This window comes from Geospiza fortis, unplaced genomic scaffold, assembly GCF_000277835.1.
Source record: "Geospiza fortis unplaced genomic scaffold, GeoFor_1.0 scaffold429, whole genome shotgun sequence".
Classification (NCBI taxonomy): Eukaryota; Metazoa; Chordata; class Aves; order Passeriformes; family Thraupidae; genus Geospiza; species Geospiza fortis.
Window position 1 is genome coordinate 2,133,049 of NW_005054411.1, and position 20,177 is coordinate 2,153,225.

The 20,177-nt window shown below is 36.4% G+C and overlaps 1 protein-coding gene across 1 annotated transcript; it reads right to left on the reverse strand.

Moving 5' to 3' along the window:
- Positions 1–818: 818 nt before the first annotated feature.
- BMT2 (base methyltransferase of 25S rRNA 2 homolog) lies at positions 819–19,343 on the reverse strand. Its single transcript, XM_031061390.1, has 4 exons — positions 19,156–19,343; positions 10,923–11,096; positions 7,392–7,506; positions 819–4,122 (listed from the first exon to the last, which is right to left on the reverse strand). The coding sequence occupies exons 1-4, from the start codon at positions 19,326–19,328 to the stop codon at positions 3,493–3,495; spliced, it is 1,092 nt and encodes a 363-aa protein (XP_030917250.1). The 5' UTR covers positions 19,329–19,343; the 3' UTR covers positions 819–3,492.
- Between the last annotated feature and the right edge of the window lie 834 nt (positions 19,344–20,177).

Sequence of the window (20,177 nt, forward strand, 5' to 3'; positions counted from 1 at the left end):
GCAAGTTTGTGAAATGAACTTTCTAAAACAACAACTTGCTCTTCTACAGGTTGGAAACAATTGAGGGAAACAGAAAACCTGCTGCTGACGCATGGAGATGTGATTAAAAAGCCTTAGAATGATCACACTTGTAAAGCCACTCAGGCAGTCTTCCTGAAACAGAATGAGGCAGAAAGGATGTGCAGGAAGCAACACTGAGCCCATGTGTGAAATGCTATTTAGTCACCTTCCCTCTCACTAAAGAGATCAGAATGCACCAGGTAGGCTGTGCAGTGCTGGGGACACACTTCAGTTCTGCTGAAGTCCAGTCTTCCTAGAACTTGTATCTGAGCAGGAGCCTTGAATTGTCAGTTCTTTGGATTTCTTTTCCCACTGCCATCCTTTTCCCAACACCTCCAGTATTCAGAATCACAATGTAGAAAAATACAATAATGATATTAAAGGGGCAACATACAATGGGAGCTGTAAAAGTATTTCAGTGAGATGATAGAAAAGAAATTAAGAACATGCAGAAATAGATGAGAGGAAGTGCTTTAGAAAATGGTCACATCTAAGTGGGCAGGCAAAGCAACATGGTAACAGAATCAACTGGAGGAACTTAACCCTTCCAAAAAGCAAAGACCACAACTGAGATGTAGAAGCTGTAACTGAAGTACCAAATTTAACTTCCTTATGGGTTATAAATTAAACCCAAGACAACTATCTCCTTGAAAATAAAGAAAATAGTTTTGCATTGATTTCACTGGATTTCAGCATAAACAGATTGCACAGAAAGAAAAAAAAGACAACAGCTCTATCCCAAAGAATTTTAAAAAATGTTTTCGGGTTTTCAAATTTTTTTTTAATAAATGTGCTTTGTTCACAAAAGTAGTGACATAAAAGACAACAGAGATGCCAACACATGTTTTCTTCCTTTTCTTCTCCAGCACCTTGCACAGTCATAATTTTCAAATATTTCATAACCCAGAAATAGTATTCTTGCACCAAAGCCAAATATACAACAGCTCCTGATATCACCACTTTATTATTAAGGGAAATGTAAGTATTTATGTAAATCACACTTTCCTCCTTCACCACAATCTACTGTCCCTTGTGAAAAAAACAATACAAACCAAACCAAAAAAGAAAAAAAAAAAAAAAAACAAACCAAAAAACCCAACCCACAAAACCAAATAACCAATAAACCCACTTTGGGCATTCAGAATGATCAGCAAGAAAACCAAGTTGTTATCCCAGGTCCCTAAACCACAGTGTTGTCACCAACCTCCCAAAAAGGATTAAACATTAAACCTTAGTATTTAAGTTATTTTGGGGGATAAATCTTGATCTGAATTGCACTTCTTGGTGTATGAATCACAAACCAATTTACAGTAATCAATGCCAACATATGTTTGATGGTGTACTAGTTTCTAAATCGAGTATCAGTTAAAATATTACGTATACTTTGAAGAATGCACTTATTAACCTCCCATAAACAGCTGAATTTACAGCAGCAATATTTTAACACGAGCACTGCTGGAACCAGTGGTTAATTGGGAAGAAAGGCTTTCTATGACAAACATTTTAATGAAAATACTGACTAAAAGCCAATTTTGAAGCCATTGTGTATTTCATTAGAGAAGTATTCTCTGTAACAAAAATTAGCAAGTGCACCATGACTCTTGTATGTCTAACCTTAATTCTTTTCTTCTTTTTACACATCACAGTATAATTGTTTGGTTTGTATAACTCTATCATTCAGACTGAAAAATAAATTTGGATTGGGAATTTGGGAATGCTTTAAAGTTAAGAAGAGACAAAAAGCTTATATTAAAGAATACAGCACCACAGTCCAGATCACATCTGAGTGTAAGCTGGACCAATGTGATTACTCTATGTAGGAAATACTATAAAAGAAGAACAGGTAGGACAAACTGTGACACATTCAGTGCAAAACTTCAATGAAAGGAGTAAGTTTCATTTTTGTAGCAAGCACTGTAAAACCCACACTACAACTTCAATTTATCTAGCAACTTTCATATTATAAATACAACATGGCAGTTTAATGTAAGATATTTAGTCTTGTAAGATGTTTCATCACAACAGCCTGTGAAACTGTATTAGTATTTTTTTATCAATTTTCAGAAGTCCAAAATAAATCATGATCTCGCACCTAGTACTAATAATTTACTACCAGGCACTTAGATATAGATTTAAGAGCCTAATATCCAAATCTGAAAATTCTGGCCATTATTTTTAAATGGAGGAAAATCAAAGCTAAACTAATAATGAATCTTTTTTCAACCACTGAACAGAATTGATTTTTCCTGCAAAAACTCACAGATTCATTACACAAATTAAAAACTTAATAGATGTAAAAATAGATGTTTAATCTCTTTACAGTGCAGACCAGTTTTCAGTCAGCTATGGAGTTTTTATTTAACTGAACAGAAGTCGGTTGGGTCCTAATAAGCAAACAAAAAGCATGTGTTAAATTCACGTGTGTGCTCTGAATTACATGGCTTTATGCAAATATATGTATCCTTGAAAAACTTGTACAGTTATGTTCCTTACAAAATCAGTTTGTAGTCACTGGCTAACTTAGGTCTACAAATAAGGACAATTCATGAAAAAGCTGTTTCTTTTTAAAATGCATAAATAATTTAGTTTAAAAAATGACAAAACCCACTCCGTCCCCCAAAAAACACAGTTGGAAAAGAATACAGAACACCATAGTTGGGGAAATACTGATATACATTAGTGCTTGTATACTCATAAAACTGCAAAACTTATTCCAGCTTTGAAGTGAAACATAATTGTCTAGACGTACCATACTCCTCTGGGGGAAAAGCCTCTTCAGAAATTGCTATTTATGCAATGAAATTACACAGTATGTAGAACTATGGATGAATATATTCCAGTGTTTTGGTGTCACGTCACAAGGGCTGCAATAAACATAAAGTCAAATGTGCAAGCATTATTGTTTCTCCAGCCCAGGCTTAACCAGAGTGAAACAAATTTTGGAAGAAAAAAATGTTTTGTTCCATAATTAAGAAAGGACATTTGCAACCAAGTGTCTTAACCTATCTGCACATTTAATTAAAGTGCAAATTATTTCTTCCTACATATACTTCTCAGAAGCCCACCAACTCCAGTGCCTTAAGCTCAACCACATTGAGTTAAAATACTGAAACAACATTTAACAAATTAAATACAATTCACACTTCACAGCACTAAAGAAAAGAATGGTACCTTTCTGGAAAAAAAACAGTGATACAAATCTAAAGAAAGTAACAGCAATTTATGCTATGACATGAGTCATTGGCATAAAACTTGTATTTTTTCACTTTCATACAAGAATAAATTTTAAAATTCAAAAGTAGAAAAAAATAGCAAACTCTGTAAACCTTTGCATTTTCTTTATGCAAACCATTTTTCTGTGTTGAGCCCACGTTAGTATAGCAAAATTAGTTAAGCAAGAGGTTTGACTGAAAGGGCATTTCAATGAATACATTAACTTAGAAGCAATATAGGATCTTCTAGCTCATAGAAAGGAATAGAACTAGACTGGCTTTCTCCAGAGTCTGAGTCATAGGGAGCATCAGGCAGCTCCATAAAACCGTAAGCTAGCTGTTCATCTTCTGTGTCTGACCGAACGTAGCAGGCAGTGCTGGAATACTCCTCATCCTCTATACTGTTGAAATCCTGTGGGATATACAACATCCCTGGGTAGTTCCTGCTAACTAAGTCACTTGTTGTTTGCAGGGAAGTTTTCCTAAATGCCATCAGGTGCATGTGAGAAAACTTGGAATACTTGAAGCGTTTAAAACCCAAGGATTCTATGGCAATTTTCCAGCTTTTCATCATCATGGCCCGGCGATTCTGATGAGATGAATCAGGAGTTATTACAAGCAATAAGCCATTTAAGACGAGAAGTTCATGTGCCTTCTTGCAGCATATCCATCGTTGATAGGGTGATGGAAAGTAAGAAAGAAGGAGCGAGAAAACAACAACATGGAACAGTTCTCCAGGTAGAGAATCAATGGGGTTTTTCAGTTGCTTAAGAAAGGCATCTATAGCATCTTGTGCCAGTTGAAGAGGTTGCTGAATTTGAAGATTTAGGAAGTCACATTTGTATACGCTCTGGTGGAGTGACAAAACAGAAAACCAAATATCAAGATTAGTTTAAAGAGCAAACACAACCAAAATCCACAGAAAAATAAATTAATCCCTTAAAACTGATTGTTCAGAGTGACGTGCTAACTTTACTTAAGAGCAAACTTTACTAACTTTACTTCAAGAGTTAAAAAGTTAACAGTCACATATATACAGTTGAAAAAAAAACAATTTAGGCTGCAAGTATCTCTGAGTAGAGGAGAAACACAAATTAATAATGCAGAAATAATGTTAAAGACAATTTCAGGACTAAGGTATGTTTCAAGTGGAATCTGTAATCAACTTTAGGACAAAAATGCTGGTAAACTGGAATCTGCCACTGAACTTTTGATATACAAGTCTTGAACTAATGTTTAAGTCCTCACAGGCACTAAAAGAACAATTACCAGTGCATCTACTGACACAAACCTACTTATGTGGATAATTTGCACAGATATTTCACACAATATTCTGAGTTGGAAGGGACCTTCAAGTATCGATATATATATCCTGATTTTTAACTCCAGTACCCTTCCACCTCTTTTTTTTTTTTTTTTTTTTGTCTCAGACTGTATTTACTCCAAGACAGCATCTGCTGCACACCCCAGTCTCAGTTTCCATCCTCCTACCTTCTAATAATGCACGTTCCCCTCAGTGTACTTTACCCCAGGACACCAGGAAGTAAGCGCATGCTGCTTAACTAAAGAAAATATTAATCTTTTCTTGGTAAGCATTTTCCCTCTCTCTCAAAACCCGAAACCCATCAATGGAAATATATTTCCATATTCGACAGTTTGCATTCTCTGTATGTGAAACAAAGATTGTAAAAATTTTGAAGACATTTATCCTTTAGTTACATAACTAACATTTCAGTTCCTTGTATTTCCACAATTACATCCTTCTTATTCCTCCAAATTAATTGAAGTATTACTCAGCTACTTAGTCTATATCCAAAGCATTTCTGTATGAAGGTAGGTGATATTTTTTTTAAGGAAAGAACTATTTAACCCTCTGATCAACATTATTTAAGAAACTGGCTTTGTAAGAAGCCTCTGTGCTTCAATTTGTTTTAAAAGGTACTTTAGGGTCTTACCTAAGAATCTGCTAAATCAGTAATTTTTACCAGTTTATTTTCTTTTCAGCTTTTACCACAACTTCTCAAAATAATTTTTTTCAAGTCAGGAGATGACATTAACTACCATAATAAACCTCTGGTTGTTATTCTAAAGACCTTAAATCAGCCCAGACAACTTCTGGCCTTAAGAGATAAATTTATTCAGAAGGTTATGGTGCTGATGCAGCTCAAAGAAGAGTCATGTTCAGTACATCAGGGCTCATTAATTCTGTTTTGGAGGTAGGACTAAGCTTATTCTAGCAGATGCATTTGACCGCTTAAACTGTGCTCCCTGTGCCTCCAAGAACACTTCCTAGCCAGGCTTCAAGGTGCCCTGAACAAACCAAAGCATCCAAGATCCTCATAGATGTTGGTGAGCCTGAGACAGAACCCGAGTAAGCACTTGTACATTAGCACTCTGGGAGCTCCTACCATGAAGCTATGGTACTAACTGTGTCAGACAACAAGAAATCAATTATCTTATTGTTCCCTTCTGCTGGGAGAGAATCTAAAGAACTGGTTAGTACACAGAAATTGCGTATGTTCCTCCATTAAATCCACAGAAGTTACTTTTTTAGGACTTTTCCCAATAAAGGTTTTGGTCACTGCACATTTAAATTGATTTTCATGAGAAGACATGTAGCTTTCTTAGGAAAGCAGAACAACAGATTAGTAGACAGAAAAATATTAACTAGGCATACTCAAAAATTAATGTTTAGATTCAACTCCTATAATGTTAGGTACCCAGGCTGCCATTAGAGACACCAGAGAATTAGTAAATACACAGTGACCCAATTCACCTCACCATCAAAGAACAGCAGATACTTAGGTTTGACTATTTTTAATACATCTTCACCGACTGTAATTAGAACTTAGAACCTGAGATGTAGACACTGAGGATCTATGTATCATAGCTAGAAATTCACTGGCCACGTATTACTCTTTTAAATGCCACAGGCTGCCATTTCAGTGGCATGTGTCTTTTTTACCTCCTGTGTCATGCCCAACAGCCCTACATAGTCCTACAGCCTCCAAAGTCGTGGAAAATAATCATGATGCCTGTGTTTCAAATTAGGCAAGACAAAATCTACTCAAAGTTTGTGTTTTAGACAGAACTAACACTGAATTGCTTTTGAAAGCAATTTATCCGGCTCAATTTTTTAAAGAATATCTTTCAGTATCTTTCAGCATATAGGCAAAAATACAAATGAGGAGTTAATGGACTAAACATGGTAACAACAACAAACTACCAGGCGTTTAGCGTGTAAATCACACTGCAGCAAATAAGAGAACATTACTTTCCAGTTAACTGTATTATTTCACCTGTACACTTCTTTTCACCTCCCCACTGCTAAAGAGGGTTACCTTAGGCCACAGATTTTAACAGAGCCTGATTTTTAGGTCTAAGTAGTCAAAGTCAATAGGCAAACGCTTTTCTTTTTATTCTCAGAAATGTATTTCTGTGTCTTTTAAAAACATTTTTATTCCACTTTATCCTTTTGCATGGTTGATAAATGCAATTAGTGCTGACAGAAGTTGGGTCAAGAGCAAAAGACAGAAAAAAGATATGATTACAGCAGAATTAAGGCATTTGAGAACCTTACTGTCTAGAGAAAATGAAGCAATTTACCCCAAATATGCTGATAAATTTGTCCTCTGGATTTTGGAAGCTCAAAAATATTTCTAGCAATAAATATAAATGCTCCCTTATAGTGCATTTCTGAATACTAAATCTCCCCAGAAAAACTCACCAAATACAGTCACTGATCATTTCCTTCTGTCAGTGAATGCAGCTTCTGAGAAGCTCTTGCCTAAGCACAAGCCTACTTAATCATTATTTATACCTTTTAAGATCCAAGGACTCGTCTGAAATACTGTTAAAAGATGGATACTAAAATTTTCAAGATTTTAAAGATTAATAATGCCATATAAAGGCACAGCCCTGGGAAAAAATTGTATTTTTAAAAGAAAACACAACTAGGACTTCAGAGCCTGTTTATAGAAAAGGATGTAGTGTTTAGTTCTTACTAAAGCAAATATTTAAAAAGCATGTAACTATTAAACATATTCTTTTACAGTTATTTTGTGGCATTCCACAAATTTGAGGATCAAGTTTATACTAAATACAGCAAACATTACATACCTCAACAGCTGGAACAATGTCTATGCCAACTGTCAGAAATTCTTCAAACTTCAGAAATGGATTAAAGCAGCTACCAACATCAAGTAATCTGATCTTTCCCAAGGAGTGAAGGAACCTAAGAAGTAGCAAGAATTAAGTTTTATCAAATGTAACTTTTAAAGCTGTGTTCTGAGTTACAATTTCAGGTAACTAATGCAAAAGATTCTCAGAGAACACCACAGTAGTGATGAATAGAAATGAATGCCTTACTCCAATTGCTGAGTTACCTAAAGAGCCAAGATCCGTCAATAAAAGCAGGTGGTCCTCAAGCAGAAGAGTTTTGTTCAGAGAAGGTGTAATAACTATGCACTTGTAGCAAGTAAATAAAATGGCAAATTGTGTGTCTACTAGACAGGCTCTCATATTGTTTTGTGTTTCTCACTTAACTTTTTGTAGTATTTACTGATTTTGAAGTCACACTAGACACCAGAGTTAAAGTTTCATGAGTTGGAAAGGGAAACAGAGAAACTACATAAATTGCATCATTTACGGGGCTGCAATCTAAAAAAATTCCATGATGATTTGTAACATCTTGGAATATCCAAAATCCATTAACAGAGGCAAACAAAGTCACAGCTTTCACAGGGAATTCACAAAGATGAGAATGCTAATAACCTTCCAGAAATAAAAGGTTTTTTTGCTTCAAGTTTCTGTAGCCAAAACCAACTGGCATCTCCAAAATGTAACTTGTCATGTTTCTGGGAAAGGCTCAGCCCTGGAGAGACAGATTACTGCAAAAACTTTCAGAAACAGAGGTGCAGGGCCAATGGAGTAAAACCAAGCCATGGCTGTACTCATAGCAACAACAAAGCAGAAAGGCAAGAAAAGCCTCTAAGCAGGAGTAAGAGATCCAGGCTCTCTGGGCTCCTTCTAGACTCCCAGTAACCTACCAGAGAGAGCATGTTGGAAAAGCAAGAGAAAATGTCTTGCTGCATTTGGCAAAATATTGGCAAATTGAAACATTTTGCTTTTACATAGAACAGAAGATATGCAGGGCACACTTCTCTCAAAATACCACCATGACCAACTCAAAGAGTGCAACCATTACCTTTAAGTTAAAGCTGCAAACTTTACCAAGCTGCCTCCTAAGTCAATCAGTACTGAATGAGTTTTTGGAATGAAGATGAAAGCAACAATTTTTCCAGACTTAGAACAGGAATTTGGATACTGTGTAGGAAGATCCTAGTAGCCATAAATCACAAACATGGATGGAAGTCAAATCAGAGATCTTTTCCCACATAAGGGTAGCCTGAGGTTTCTCAGAGGTATCTCCTTGTCTAGCAAATGGAGACACTAATGGCAGATCCTTCCTCACTCAAACACAAAAATGTATGCCTGTATGAATGCTTACATTCTATATGAGAGTCTAATATGGTAAAAACAAATCAATGGACACATGGGACCACAGGAAGCATAACAAGAGGAAACCGTACGCTGTAGTGCAGAGAGGACTTCCCATAAAAAAGAGAGAGCCTCTAGAGATCTAAACAGGTTCCCTTTAAAGTGTTCAATGAAATACTTGTACAGATTAAAAATAAGCAGCAAATCCCAGAAGCCTCTAATTTCCAGGATAGCCATTTCACCTGTGGTACAGAGAAAAGATCACTATGATGTATTCTGTCTTCCTATTCACAAAAACTACCTTATTTATATGTATTTATAAATTACTTGAGAGAGGATTATATGTGGGATGAACAGAATTATTGTCTTCACACCTACCAAAGTAAATAAAACAAGGAGTCACAGGCTTAGTCATATCGACAGACAAGCCCACACTCCTGTAGTGTTACATGACCAGAATGGAGTGACAGTCTTTAAACACTGTGCGTAGGTTCCCCATATCCCTTGTATCAACTTTGAGACTTCACTACTAGAGCAGTGTAGACATGATAAAGCATTTCAGGAGAGATCTCTGCTTTGTGTAATACACAATCCATTTTCTTACTGATAAAACTCTGTAATTTCTTCTGTAAGCCATCAAGAAAAAAAAAAGGAATTTTGATTTCTCTGGGCAGCAACTTAGACCAGTTATGCCTTGTTGTTCAAGGTCTATATGGCTACTAAGAACTTACTATCATTTGTAGCTTACTCAGGTAGATATTATAAAACTCTTTTTATAACTATTTTATAACTATTATAAGACATACCTTTGCCAGGTATGTCTCACAAGGTGTGTATATTTTTAAACTTCTGAGAATGAAAATAAAAATCATCAGCACTCACTATACTAACAAATACTTTAAAATATTTTATAAAACTTCTCTATTAACTCCTTTCTGTACACATTAGAACAAAAGGGAAGGCTACAAACAACTGGTAGCAAGAAAGCAGGTGAAGTTAGCTCTGCAACAGCCACTCTTAACTGCAGAAAGTATGAAGACAGAGATCAAAGAGAGACCAAAGAGATGCAAAGAGAGAACCAACGCTTTATCCTAACAATACCTCCCACTGGTAGAAAGCTTTAAAGTAAATATGATCATCAAACCTATTGATTTAAACAAACATGAGAGACACAGAAGACACCAGCTCCTAAGGACAGACACACCTGCTAATAACATTAGTAACGCGTAATTCTTTCCCTAACTTATCCTACACCTAGCTTCAAGTAAGTGCTGATCACAGCAGACATGCTACAATAAAGGAAAAAAACCTCTTTACACAATAGAAAAAACACTACTGCAGGAAGTTCTAAGCACTAATCTATAAAGATTATGAAACAAGTCATAAGTATAACTTTTATAGATTCCATGCTTATGCATCCATTATTTCACTTGCAAAATATGAATTTTTTTCCATCACACATGGAATAGTCACAAACATGACACATTATTTAGGGAAAAAAATGGAGGGTGGACTCCAGAAATAATAAAGTTAGTCTTGGATACCAAAAATAAAATTCTTGCTTGAGTGAAGGTCACAAACAAAATTAAAACTGTTTGGAAAATACCTCAAGGATACTACAAGTTCTGCAGAGCCAGTCATCAGAAAGCTAGCACATTAGAAGTTAAGGGTTGTAATTCCAAATTGCTTTTGAAGTGTGTAATTGGAATCGAGAGTTTCTCTGCAATTATTTATGAAGAGAAAGTTTTAAGTACTCTGATATTTACATTTGGCACTTAGTACTTACATAAGCAATTGACTTTTCAACAGTGCTGAACAGCCATTAGATTCTAACTTAATTAACATCTCCCTTATTTCACCTCAAGGTTTAATATAAATTGCATTGCACACCAATGACATACTAAAGTGAAATTGCTTTAGCACTGAAATGAAGATGACTAAGTTGTCATTCTCAAGCAATTTTTGATGGCATTCACCAAAATATACTACAACATAAACAGCTCTTGAAATGTATATATTCACATGAAAATTGCCTTTCTTAACTATTAAAAATACATCAGACTGATCTAACATGTTCTGGGGAAAAAAACATCAGCATAAGTTTTAACACTCAAAAAAGGGGGAAAAAAGTCTAAAAAAAGTAAAACTTACTCTTCTGTCACAGCTTCATGATTTGTCAAGCCAAAGTTTGGCAAAGGATCTTCAATCTTGGGAGTCTGAGGAACATTTAAAGCTGGAGTGGTTTTAGAAGCAAGAAGTGCTCTTTTTTCATCTTTCTCAAGTGCTTTTCTTTTTCCACCATTCTGAAAATATTCTCGGCATACACTGAAAAGACAAAAAGAAAAATTCCCCAGGAAAACTGAATGCTCTTGTTAGTCACTCCTACCACTAAGATACACACCAGAGGGTTAAGTGATCAAGTGCTGTCAGCTTTTAAACAAATCTTGAGTTTTATTTCAACTTTGCTAAATCAGCTTTAAAAAAGATGTGACACATCCAACAGTATGAGTGGTGGGTTGGTGGGGTTTTTTTTCCCCCAAATTATGCCCTAAGTCACAGCTGAGTAAATACATTTATATTTTTTATCTGGATAAACTTCTAGAGTAAGACAGCAGAATTCTTGTCAGAACATCACCAGAAGTTAAACTTCAGCTCAGTTCTCCACTACAGTGCAAAGAGTTATCAACTAACTCCCTGTCAACACAAGGTTTTGAAATGTGTGTCTTGCTGGCACATAAACTAGGGGAAAAGAAACCTAATCCAGATTTACATGCAAACTTAATTGAGTTTGGGCATTTTTTGTTTTAAGTAACAGACAGTAGCTGTATTACTGTCAAAGACTTATTTTAGCTTTCAGTTTTTCCCCATATTTACTTATTTTTCTTATAGGAACTAGAACAAAATAATTAATCATACTTGAACAGAAATATTAGCCAGTTTAAAGAAATTAATGTTACAAAAGAAGTTAAATAGCACTTTTCTTCAATCAGTAGTCGGCGTAAGTGTATGAGAAGCAAGAACCATGTTTGAGAATAACTGAATTTCATCCGCAAAATATAACTGGAACTGGAAAAAAATTGTTGCTGTGAAATTAAAAAGCTGGATCCACCCTGCACAATTCAGCTTAATTAAATTTGCCATCCAAGTATTTGCATGGACATTTCAACAGAAATAATACTTGTTTGAAGAATGTTTTCTGAACAACTAATTTTTATGATGTTTTCTTGAAATTCACTCAATTTTCCTCGGACAAAACTGCAGAGGTTTGAAGGAACATTCCACGAAAAATAAATTGAGGCGTAGTTTAACAATATCTTATACAAAGCAGGAACAAGATAAAGACACTTCACATCACAGATTTAAGGATGGACACACTGGTAAAATGGTGCACTTAAATCACAAAGTGACAAAGACTTGGAATAGACAGGGCTTATCTAAGGTTTGGTGATATTTTAGGCATCAAATATACCCAGTCTCTTCATCACATAAGATGTGAAGGACAACAAAAAAACATCACTGGAGTGGCATTGAGTTTCTTAGATGGAAAGATACACAAACAGGTACAGCTAGAAATAACTTTACCCCAAGATAGGTAGGAAAGAAGTGCCTTGAGTCAGAAATTCTGTGTAATCACAGAAGGGGTCAGGTTAGAAGGGGTCCCAGAGGGTCATCTGATCCAAGCTTTGTGCTCAAGTAGTGTCATCCCAGAGCACATGGCACAGGATTGCCTCCAGAGGGTACTGGAATATTTTCATTGAGGAAGACTCCACCTCTCTGTGCAGTCTGTTCCAGTGCTCAGTCACCTGGCACAGTAAAGAACTTCTTCCTCCCTTTCAGGTAGAACTTCTGTGTATCAGTTTCTGCCTGTTGCCTTTTGTCCCACTGGCTGGCATGACCAAGCAGAGCCTGGATCCATCCTCCTGACACCCTCCCTTCAGATACTCATAGACATTGATGAGGTCCCCTCTCAGTTATCTCTTCTTGAGATTGAACTTGCCAAAATCCCTCAGCCTTTCCTCATAAGACAGATGCTCCAGTCTAGGCTGCAATATTACCACACATACAGACTGCAAAATTATAGCAGCTCCACCCATTAGAGACTGCATGTATGGAAAGTCAACAATTCTAAAACTAAGTATAACAAGCCAGTCACTTAACTTAGAGGGAAAAAGATTTTAAGAAGATCAATAAAAAATGAGAACCCTAGAAAAACCCACTTGCATTACTGCTAATTAAAGTGTATTTTACACATTGTATTATTTATTTATATGCATTTGATCAATTTAGAACTATTTAGTTCTGTGTATCAATTAGTCAAAGAAATGAAACTTGAAAAGAAAAATCTTATTTGTCCGTTTATCAGCTACTGCACCACTTTGTTAGCACCCTGCAGTCTCTATTTTTATTCTAAGTCTTTTTTTCTCATTACGTATCTTAAAACACCAGAACCAACAGCAGTTTAAGTAGTGTTGCAGTGACATGTAAGACATGAGAGAATTCTCAAGCTTGGAAGAATGTTTTCTTTTTCTTCTCAACTATTCATGTTATCAACCTTTTAATTCTCTAGAAGCCACTATGCTACCCAGCTTAAGACTTAATGAGCATGGGAGAACCACCTACTTCTAAAGGGCGAATTCCTCTTGTCACTAAGAAGCCACTTCTTCCTCACTCTTGGTACTGATGCAAATGAGTGCTTCTTCCGTCTTTCTACCCCTAACCATGTCAACTGAGTTCTCATAATTCTGTATTTTTCATAACAGACCTTCTTCATTTGCACATAAGACACTATCAAGTCAACAACAAAGAGAAGCATCTCCTACTTCTTCATTTTCCCTGGTGGACAACTGGCCAATGCCACAGGAAGGCCCAAGAATGGATACAATTCGTCACATTCAGATCCCAGGCTCCGCATACTGGTGCAGTACCACAGGGTACCAAAAATCCACCCAATCCTAACAAAAAAACCTCAGATCACACTGCACTTCATAGCCACTGAGGGTTATCTTCCCTTTATGCTTTTCTGACGCCACAGTCTTTCTGGCATGATTACTACATGTTGCCCTTTTGCTCCCGAGCTCTCAGAGGAGCTGCCTATGTACTCCCCCTGTAGAAATGACCTTCACACTTCCTGTGGGGTAACAGCAAGCACATGGGCACGCATTGCACTGGTAGTTAGCAGAAATAATGCACTCTGTAGTTTACCGCAAGGTAACGTGCTGATGCAGCCAGATGCTGAACTTCACAGCCATTAAAGCCATCACTGATTACCCTGGTTTTGTGTCTGCAGTTATACAGACTCTACATTTAACAACTGTCTCAAGTAAGAAACAGAGCATCTCAATTATCTACAAAGCGAAAATTAAGGAATCTATTTTATAATTCTAAAAACTGACATGGCTCCATTTTTTACTGACAAACATTCAGTCTGTGATGACATAATATTAGTTCTACAATTAACATACCTGCTTGTGAAGAATTGTGCAATGTAAATGCCATCTGAGCTGACACTTGCTACAGTTCACACAAACTGCAAAATAAATATTTCAGGTCTAAACTGTTTCAGTTTCCTAGATGAGAGACAGGTTAGGTTTCTGGGTGAAGTGTGAAGTTAATGTCTTTGCTTTAAAAAAGAAATCAAAAAATCAAATATTTGTATTTCCTCAGTGAAACTTATTTTCCATATTTCAAATCTCAAACAATAAATAACCTGTTCCAGTAGACTCCCCTGCTCTGTCTGCCATTTGGGTTGGACACAAAGTGTCAGAAAAAGCCAATATGAATACATATGATTTTGTTAATCAAACATTCAACTGGCCATTGACCAGGAGTCCCAGGTCCCTTTACAGGGCTGCTTTCCAGTATGTCATTCCCCAGTCCATCCTTACATCCAGGGTTGCCCCATCCCAGGTCCAGAATCTGGCACTTGTCTTTGTTAAAATTCATACAGTTGGTGATTGCCCAGCCCTCTGATTTGTTGAGGTTTCTCTGGAGAGCCTATCTGCCTTCAAGGGAGTTAACAGCTCCTCACAATTTAGTATCATCAGCAAACAATGTGTTTAACAGCAAAAAGTTAAGACTTATATAAATGTGAACATTGAACATTGTTCTTTCCCATTTTAAATGGTTCCCCTCCTGCTGTTTCTGTCACCTTCCTCAGTTCCATTCTCCTTGCAGTGAATTGCTCAACTAATTGCAATCATCAAAAAAACCTGCAAAACAGTGTGGAAGGGACTTGCAAACACTCGTTCATTTAATCTTCCAATTAAACAGGATCAGCTTTCCAGTTCTAGCAGAGATCTGTTATTCTCAAAAAGATCCTCTAACAGATTACTTAGCCTTCTCTTCTTTTGACTCGACATCTCCAGTTTCTAGAAAAGAACACCAAGGCTTTTGTTGAAAAAACAGAAGGCTTTTGATAATTTCTTTATCTTTCTTGGAGTTGAGCTGCTGTTTGTTATTTTTTAAATGCAGTGGCCAAGGTGGTATTTTGGCTAAGAGCAAAGCTAAATTAAGTCAGAGTAGTACTTTACATATCTTGTGGACAATCTCATTAACACACTTAAGTATGATATTTGCCTCTACTGCAAAAGCATCCCATGACCGCTTCATATTCAGTTTATGGCCTACTTCAGAATCCAAACAGCTTTTTGAAAGACTGACACAATCAATTATTCCCTGGCCTTTATTTGTAGAGCTGATATTTAATATGGTAGATAATGTCTAGTATAGTTTATAACTGCAATAATTTTAATTCTGCTCTCAGAGTGACAGTTCCTCTCTCTTTGGTCTCATTTCCAAATTTAATAAATACACTTTACTCTAGCAGACTGCTAATAAAATTATTAATTAGTTATGGATACAGAGACACACTCTGACAGAATCCTTCTCAGTAAATCACATTTTTAAGATAAGCTTCTCACATCTGTTCTCGGCAAATGTTTCCAAACAGCTCTGTACTCACCTGTCATTACTTTCATCAGAACTGTATTTCTTTACTCATTAAACAGTCAAAAGACTTTTTAAAAAAGGGCAGGTCTAGATAGTGTTTTGTCATGATAATTAGAAGAGAAGATTTTATTTTTTGCTCTTTAAAAAAACAGTCAAGTCAACACAAGTCTTAACACTGAGGCAAAAGCAACAGAAAGAAGCAAACCTGCTGGTCTGGCTTATTCTGTTCTAACTAGAACCAGAACAGGCTGGCATTCATTGTGTGTACAAAGGTTCACCAGGCTATCTATGGCAGCAAAAATCAAAGAGTTACAACAATTATTCAGGGTAAACACCATCCTAACATGTTTTGTTTAAGCTTTGTGTTGCAGTATAAATGAAAGAGAAACAGAAGTGTTAATTTGCAAATATCACTTGCTACTTGCTTTCAATTTTCTAAATGTATATAAAGGAAGGAAGGAAGAAACAGTTGAGTGTTGCCCAGGCTTTTTACACCACCACTCAGGGGATCACAAATGTGGAGCTGAAAGCAGATAAAGTTTTAATCCCTCTTCCCCCATCCCTCTCCCCACTTAACGGTTCTGTAATGTGTTCCTGAAACAATAAACAAATTTGGCTCTATACAACTCAGCATACGGCCACCGGCACAGTCTATCAGGTACTGCTTTCCATTTTTTACAGCTTCTGGAGTCTGGATACATGTTATTTAAATCAACACTAATGAAGAAGTAAAACACTAAGTTTTATGTCATCTGGTTTAAGAGTTAATATCTGATTTTTTCCAGTGTCTTCAACAAAAAGGCTTTTGAAAGAAAAACAAAATTGTTATTCTTGATCCTGGGAAGCATGCATAGCTTCTCTAGTGGTTATTCTATGCTATCTGATTTATCAGTTCCTAGGAGAATACAAGGAAAATGAAGGAAAGAACAAAAACTCACAAAGTCTTTTGTACTTTTTTTTTACCTTTTAAGTAGTGGAAAAAACACTTCTCAGTTTCATATCACTGAAAAGATCGTCCTTCAAGTTAAAACAAAACACAGTCTCTTCTTTCTTCAGGGGACATACATGGGTGGTTCCAATCTATTTTCAGCATTCCACTCACAAATTAAAATTCATCTAATATGAAACAGCTACCTTCCTGTTGTCATGGTAACATAGTAATAAGCATTGAGCAAAAGCTTTCACCTAAGCCTCATGCCAAGTTCTCTTGCATGCAATTCTGCACCCAGGCACAGGGCGGAGTAACAGCAATGGGAGCTACCACCTGTGGGACACACATCTTGGCCCGGGAGAAGGAACAAAAAAATTGCAGAACACAAAGTGAATCTGATATGTTCTGGTATTTAGCAATCCAGGCCTCTGTATAATCTGAGAAGTTAAAAGTACTCTCTCTTTTTCTAATAATGTAAAGACTCCCAATCCCTTGACTTTTCAAACTGAAAAGCTATGAGCTTTATCTGAAGCTTTATACCAAGACAAAGCATTTTAGCATCTCTTAGTGGGTGGATTCTCTTCCTAATATGAGGTCAGGCTGCAAAGCCCAAACTGGACATTTACTTCAATGTTTACTTTGTAAATGATCTATAATAGAAACCAAGTGGGAGCCCCATAACTTTCTAAATACAAGTCATCACTGTCCACAAGAAACATTATCCTGTCCTACCAAACTTGCCACAAGCTATGGGCTTACTGCTTAGCTGAAATAAAAGTAACACACAGTTCTATTTAAAATGTTTCAAATATTAGCTGACAATCAAATTGTAAGAAAATACCAAGCAATGTCCCTTGGAATATGCCCTGACTCCAGTACAACTATTTATTTCACAGATAACCCGAACTGCGAAACAGTCAGTTTCAGTTCCTCATAAGTGATCTGAGAGTGATGCTAAACCAGGGCAGGGTGGGAGGAAGATGCTGCAAGAAATTGCACTATCAGAATTCAGTATGATTCAAGGGAGTGTAATGTAGTAAAGAGAAATATAAGTACCAGAATTTCCACAGAAGTAATGAATAGCACAAATACAAGTAAACAACTAGCAACTGAGGAAGCCTGGCACGCAGATATAGGCAGCAGGGGATCACAAAGGAGCAAAAGTCAGTGCTGCGCCAATTACCAAAAAACAATACAAGCACACAAACACAAGAACAAAACCAAAAAAAAAGCCAAACAAGACCCAAAACCAACAGAATATCAAACCCCCACCAAATAAAGTCAATAGCATAAACGAGAGTCTACCACAACCTCAATAAAATCTATTTGATTTATTCCTGACAAAGCCATTGAAATGCTCAGTCCATTTTTGGGCTTAGTTCTTTATAACTGAGACACCTCTCATGTAATTGAGATATAGATACGTGTCCAGAAAGGCGCCTATAAAGAAACACTTAGCTATGACTTTTTTTTCTAAGCTAAAGAATAAAACATTGGTAAGTAAAGGAATGGTTTTCAAATATTTAATAGTCTATGCCAGGGAAAAAATCTCAGCTTATTATTACTTGCTCCATTTCCAGAAGCCACAGAAGAGCTCAAGCTGCCACCAAGATCAACTGTTTCACAGTCATCTTTTTTGTTTTATGGGCTCAAGAGAATTTACATTTAGCAATACCACATCTACTGCTCTTTGCTCAGCACTTTGCAACACTCACCTGCAGGATCTACAGACTGGCACACAAGATTACTTTATGGTTTTTTGAAGTCATTCCCTTCCCAATGGCAAGACCATTGATACACTCTCTTCCCATTTAAATCTCAACAGCATTTTGTTTTATTCTGCTGTACAGATACTGTGGTATGTCTCGGATGCCAACTGTATGCAGGAATTCTGAATGGCCAACATCTCTCCTCTTTTTACTGTTTATTTTCCTCAGGGACTGAAATAGTTTAGCACCTAATTTCATGACTTTACAGGTCAGATAGCCCAACAAAAACTAAATGTTTACGACTAATAAGAATTTTAGAGTTTCAAACACATTTAAAACAAGTTTCACAGGGGTAAAGTCTGTCACAGAAGATTAAGAACTGAAAATCAAGCACAAGAGATCTGCATGTAGAGATCAAACACTATTATATGTACAAATCAAACCAAACCCCTGAAAATTCAACTTCAGTTATACTCACTGCATTTATTCAGCTTAGGTTTAGAAGCATGGAAAATTACTTCACAGGTTTATTTGCACACAGCTTCAGTATTTGAGAAAAAAAAAATAGTTTGTTGAAAATACTTCAAAAAAGGATCACCTAATACCAAAACACTTCATAAGCTATTTCCTTAGTAAGCTGGAACACTAAGAAGGTATTTCTTTAAGAAAACAATAAATTATTAATATGCTATAGGACAAATGTTAAATATTGGCAAAAAGTAAAACAATTAAGCTTTGTATTATAAATAATTGCAAGTAAAAGTGTGCAACTGCGTGTTTCAAATATATTATTTACCTGCAACACCATTCAATTCGGCCTTCCCCTTCACAAGTTTTTGCCCAGTGATTATCTGCAAGGTTTTTCATTGCCACAGCATATTCACACAGAGTTTCCTCATCCTCACAGTGCTCACGCCAGATCTTATCAAAGTCTCCCACTAAACAAAAGAAAACAAAAAAATTGCACATCAGATACAAAGTCTCTCATTATCTCCATGGCAAAATCCCCGTCCAGTTTACAAGTTACATAATGCACCAAGAGCTTACTTTACTTGCACATAACAAAAACAAGTTCTCCTTTCTGTAGTTATAAACACAAAATTCCAAGTTTTGGGGCAGGAAGGGGCTGTCAGGTACTTGAGAAACTGGAAATATCAGTACCTAGATTTTGTTCCGTTTGTTCTGTGAAATTAAAGGCCCTAGGAAGTTTTGCTTTCAGGTTTCTGTGCATGAGCATTTAACATGACAAACATTTTAGAAATTAAAGATTTAAAGGTTTCTATTAGCATTCACATCCATGGCAAGTACTGTAGATGACATTACATGAAAAAGCCATGAAAGTTAAACCCACAGTATAGATTTCTTTGGGGATACTGAAAAAGAAATTCAAACTCTCATTGATTGCTGTCTAATCTAGCCAGGCCCAGTAAATTAGCTTCTAGAGATAGTACTGAAGAATCAAACCAACTATGATCAGGAAATCTCAGACAAACTCCTCTGCTGATCTCTAGGGACAGTTTTATTTCCAAGCCCCTCACCTCACTGAAAAGAAGTCTTGCAGGTTAAGTTCTGGCTCTTCAGAGTAATTTAACATTATGCTTTTCCTTCTTTGCTATTAAGCATCCACTTCTCCTAGCCTGCTTTACATAATGTACTGCTAAACAAAACCAAGATAAACACTAGTCATGGCTAGCCCCATTTCCTATACAGCATGCAAACCCTTGGTGTGCCTTACTGAAAGGATATTTCTGCCCTAAGAAAGATGCTTTCCTGGTATGATGTTCACTAATTTCTTTTCTGTTTCTTAACCACAAATGT

Coding starts and splice junctions, on each gene's coding strand:
- BMT2 (XM_031061390.1), bottom strand. CDS start 19,328: ATGTGCAATTTTTTTGTTTTCTTTTGTTTAGTGGGAGACTTTGATAAG. Junction 11,097..19,155: donor CGAATTGAATGGTGTTGCAG/GTAAATAATATA, acceptor TTGTCTTTTCAG/TGTATGCCGAGAATATTTTC. Junction 7,507..10,922: donor CATGAAGCTGTGACAGAAGA/GTAAGTTTTACT, acceptor GCTACTTCTTAG/GTTCCTTCACTCCTTGGGAA.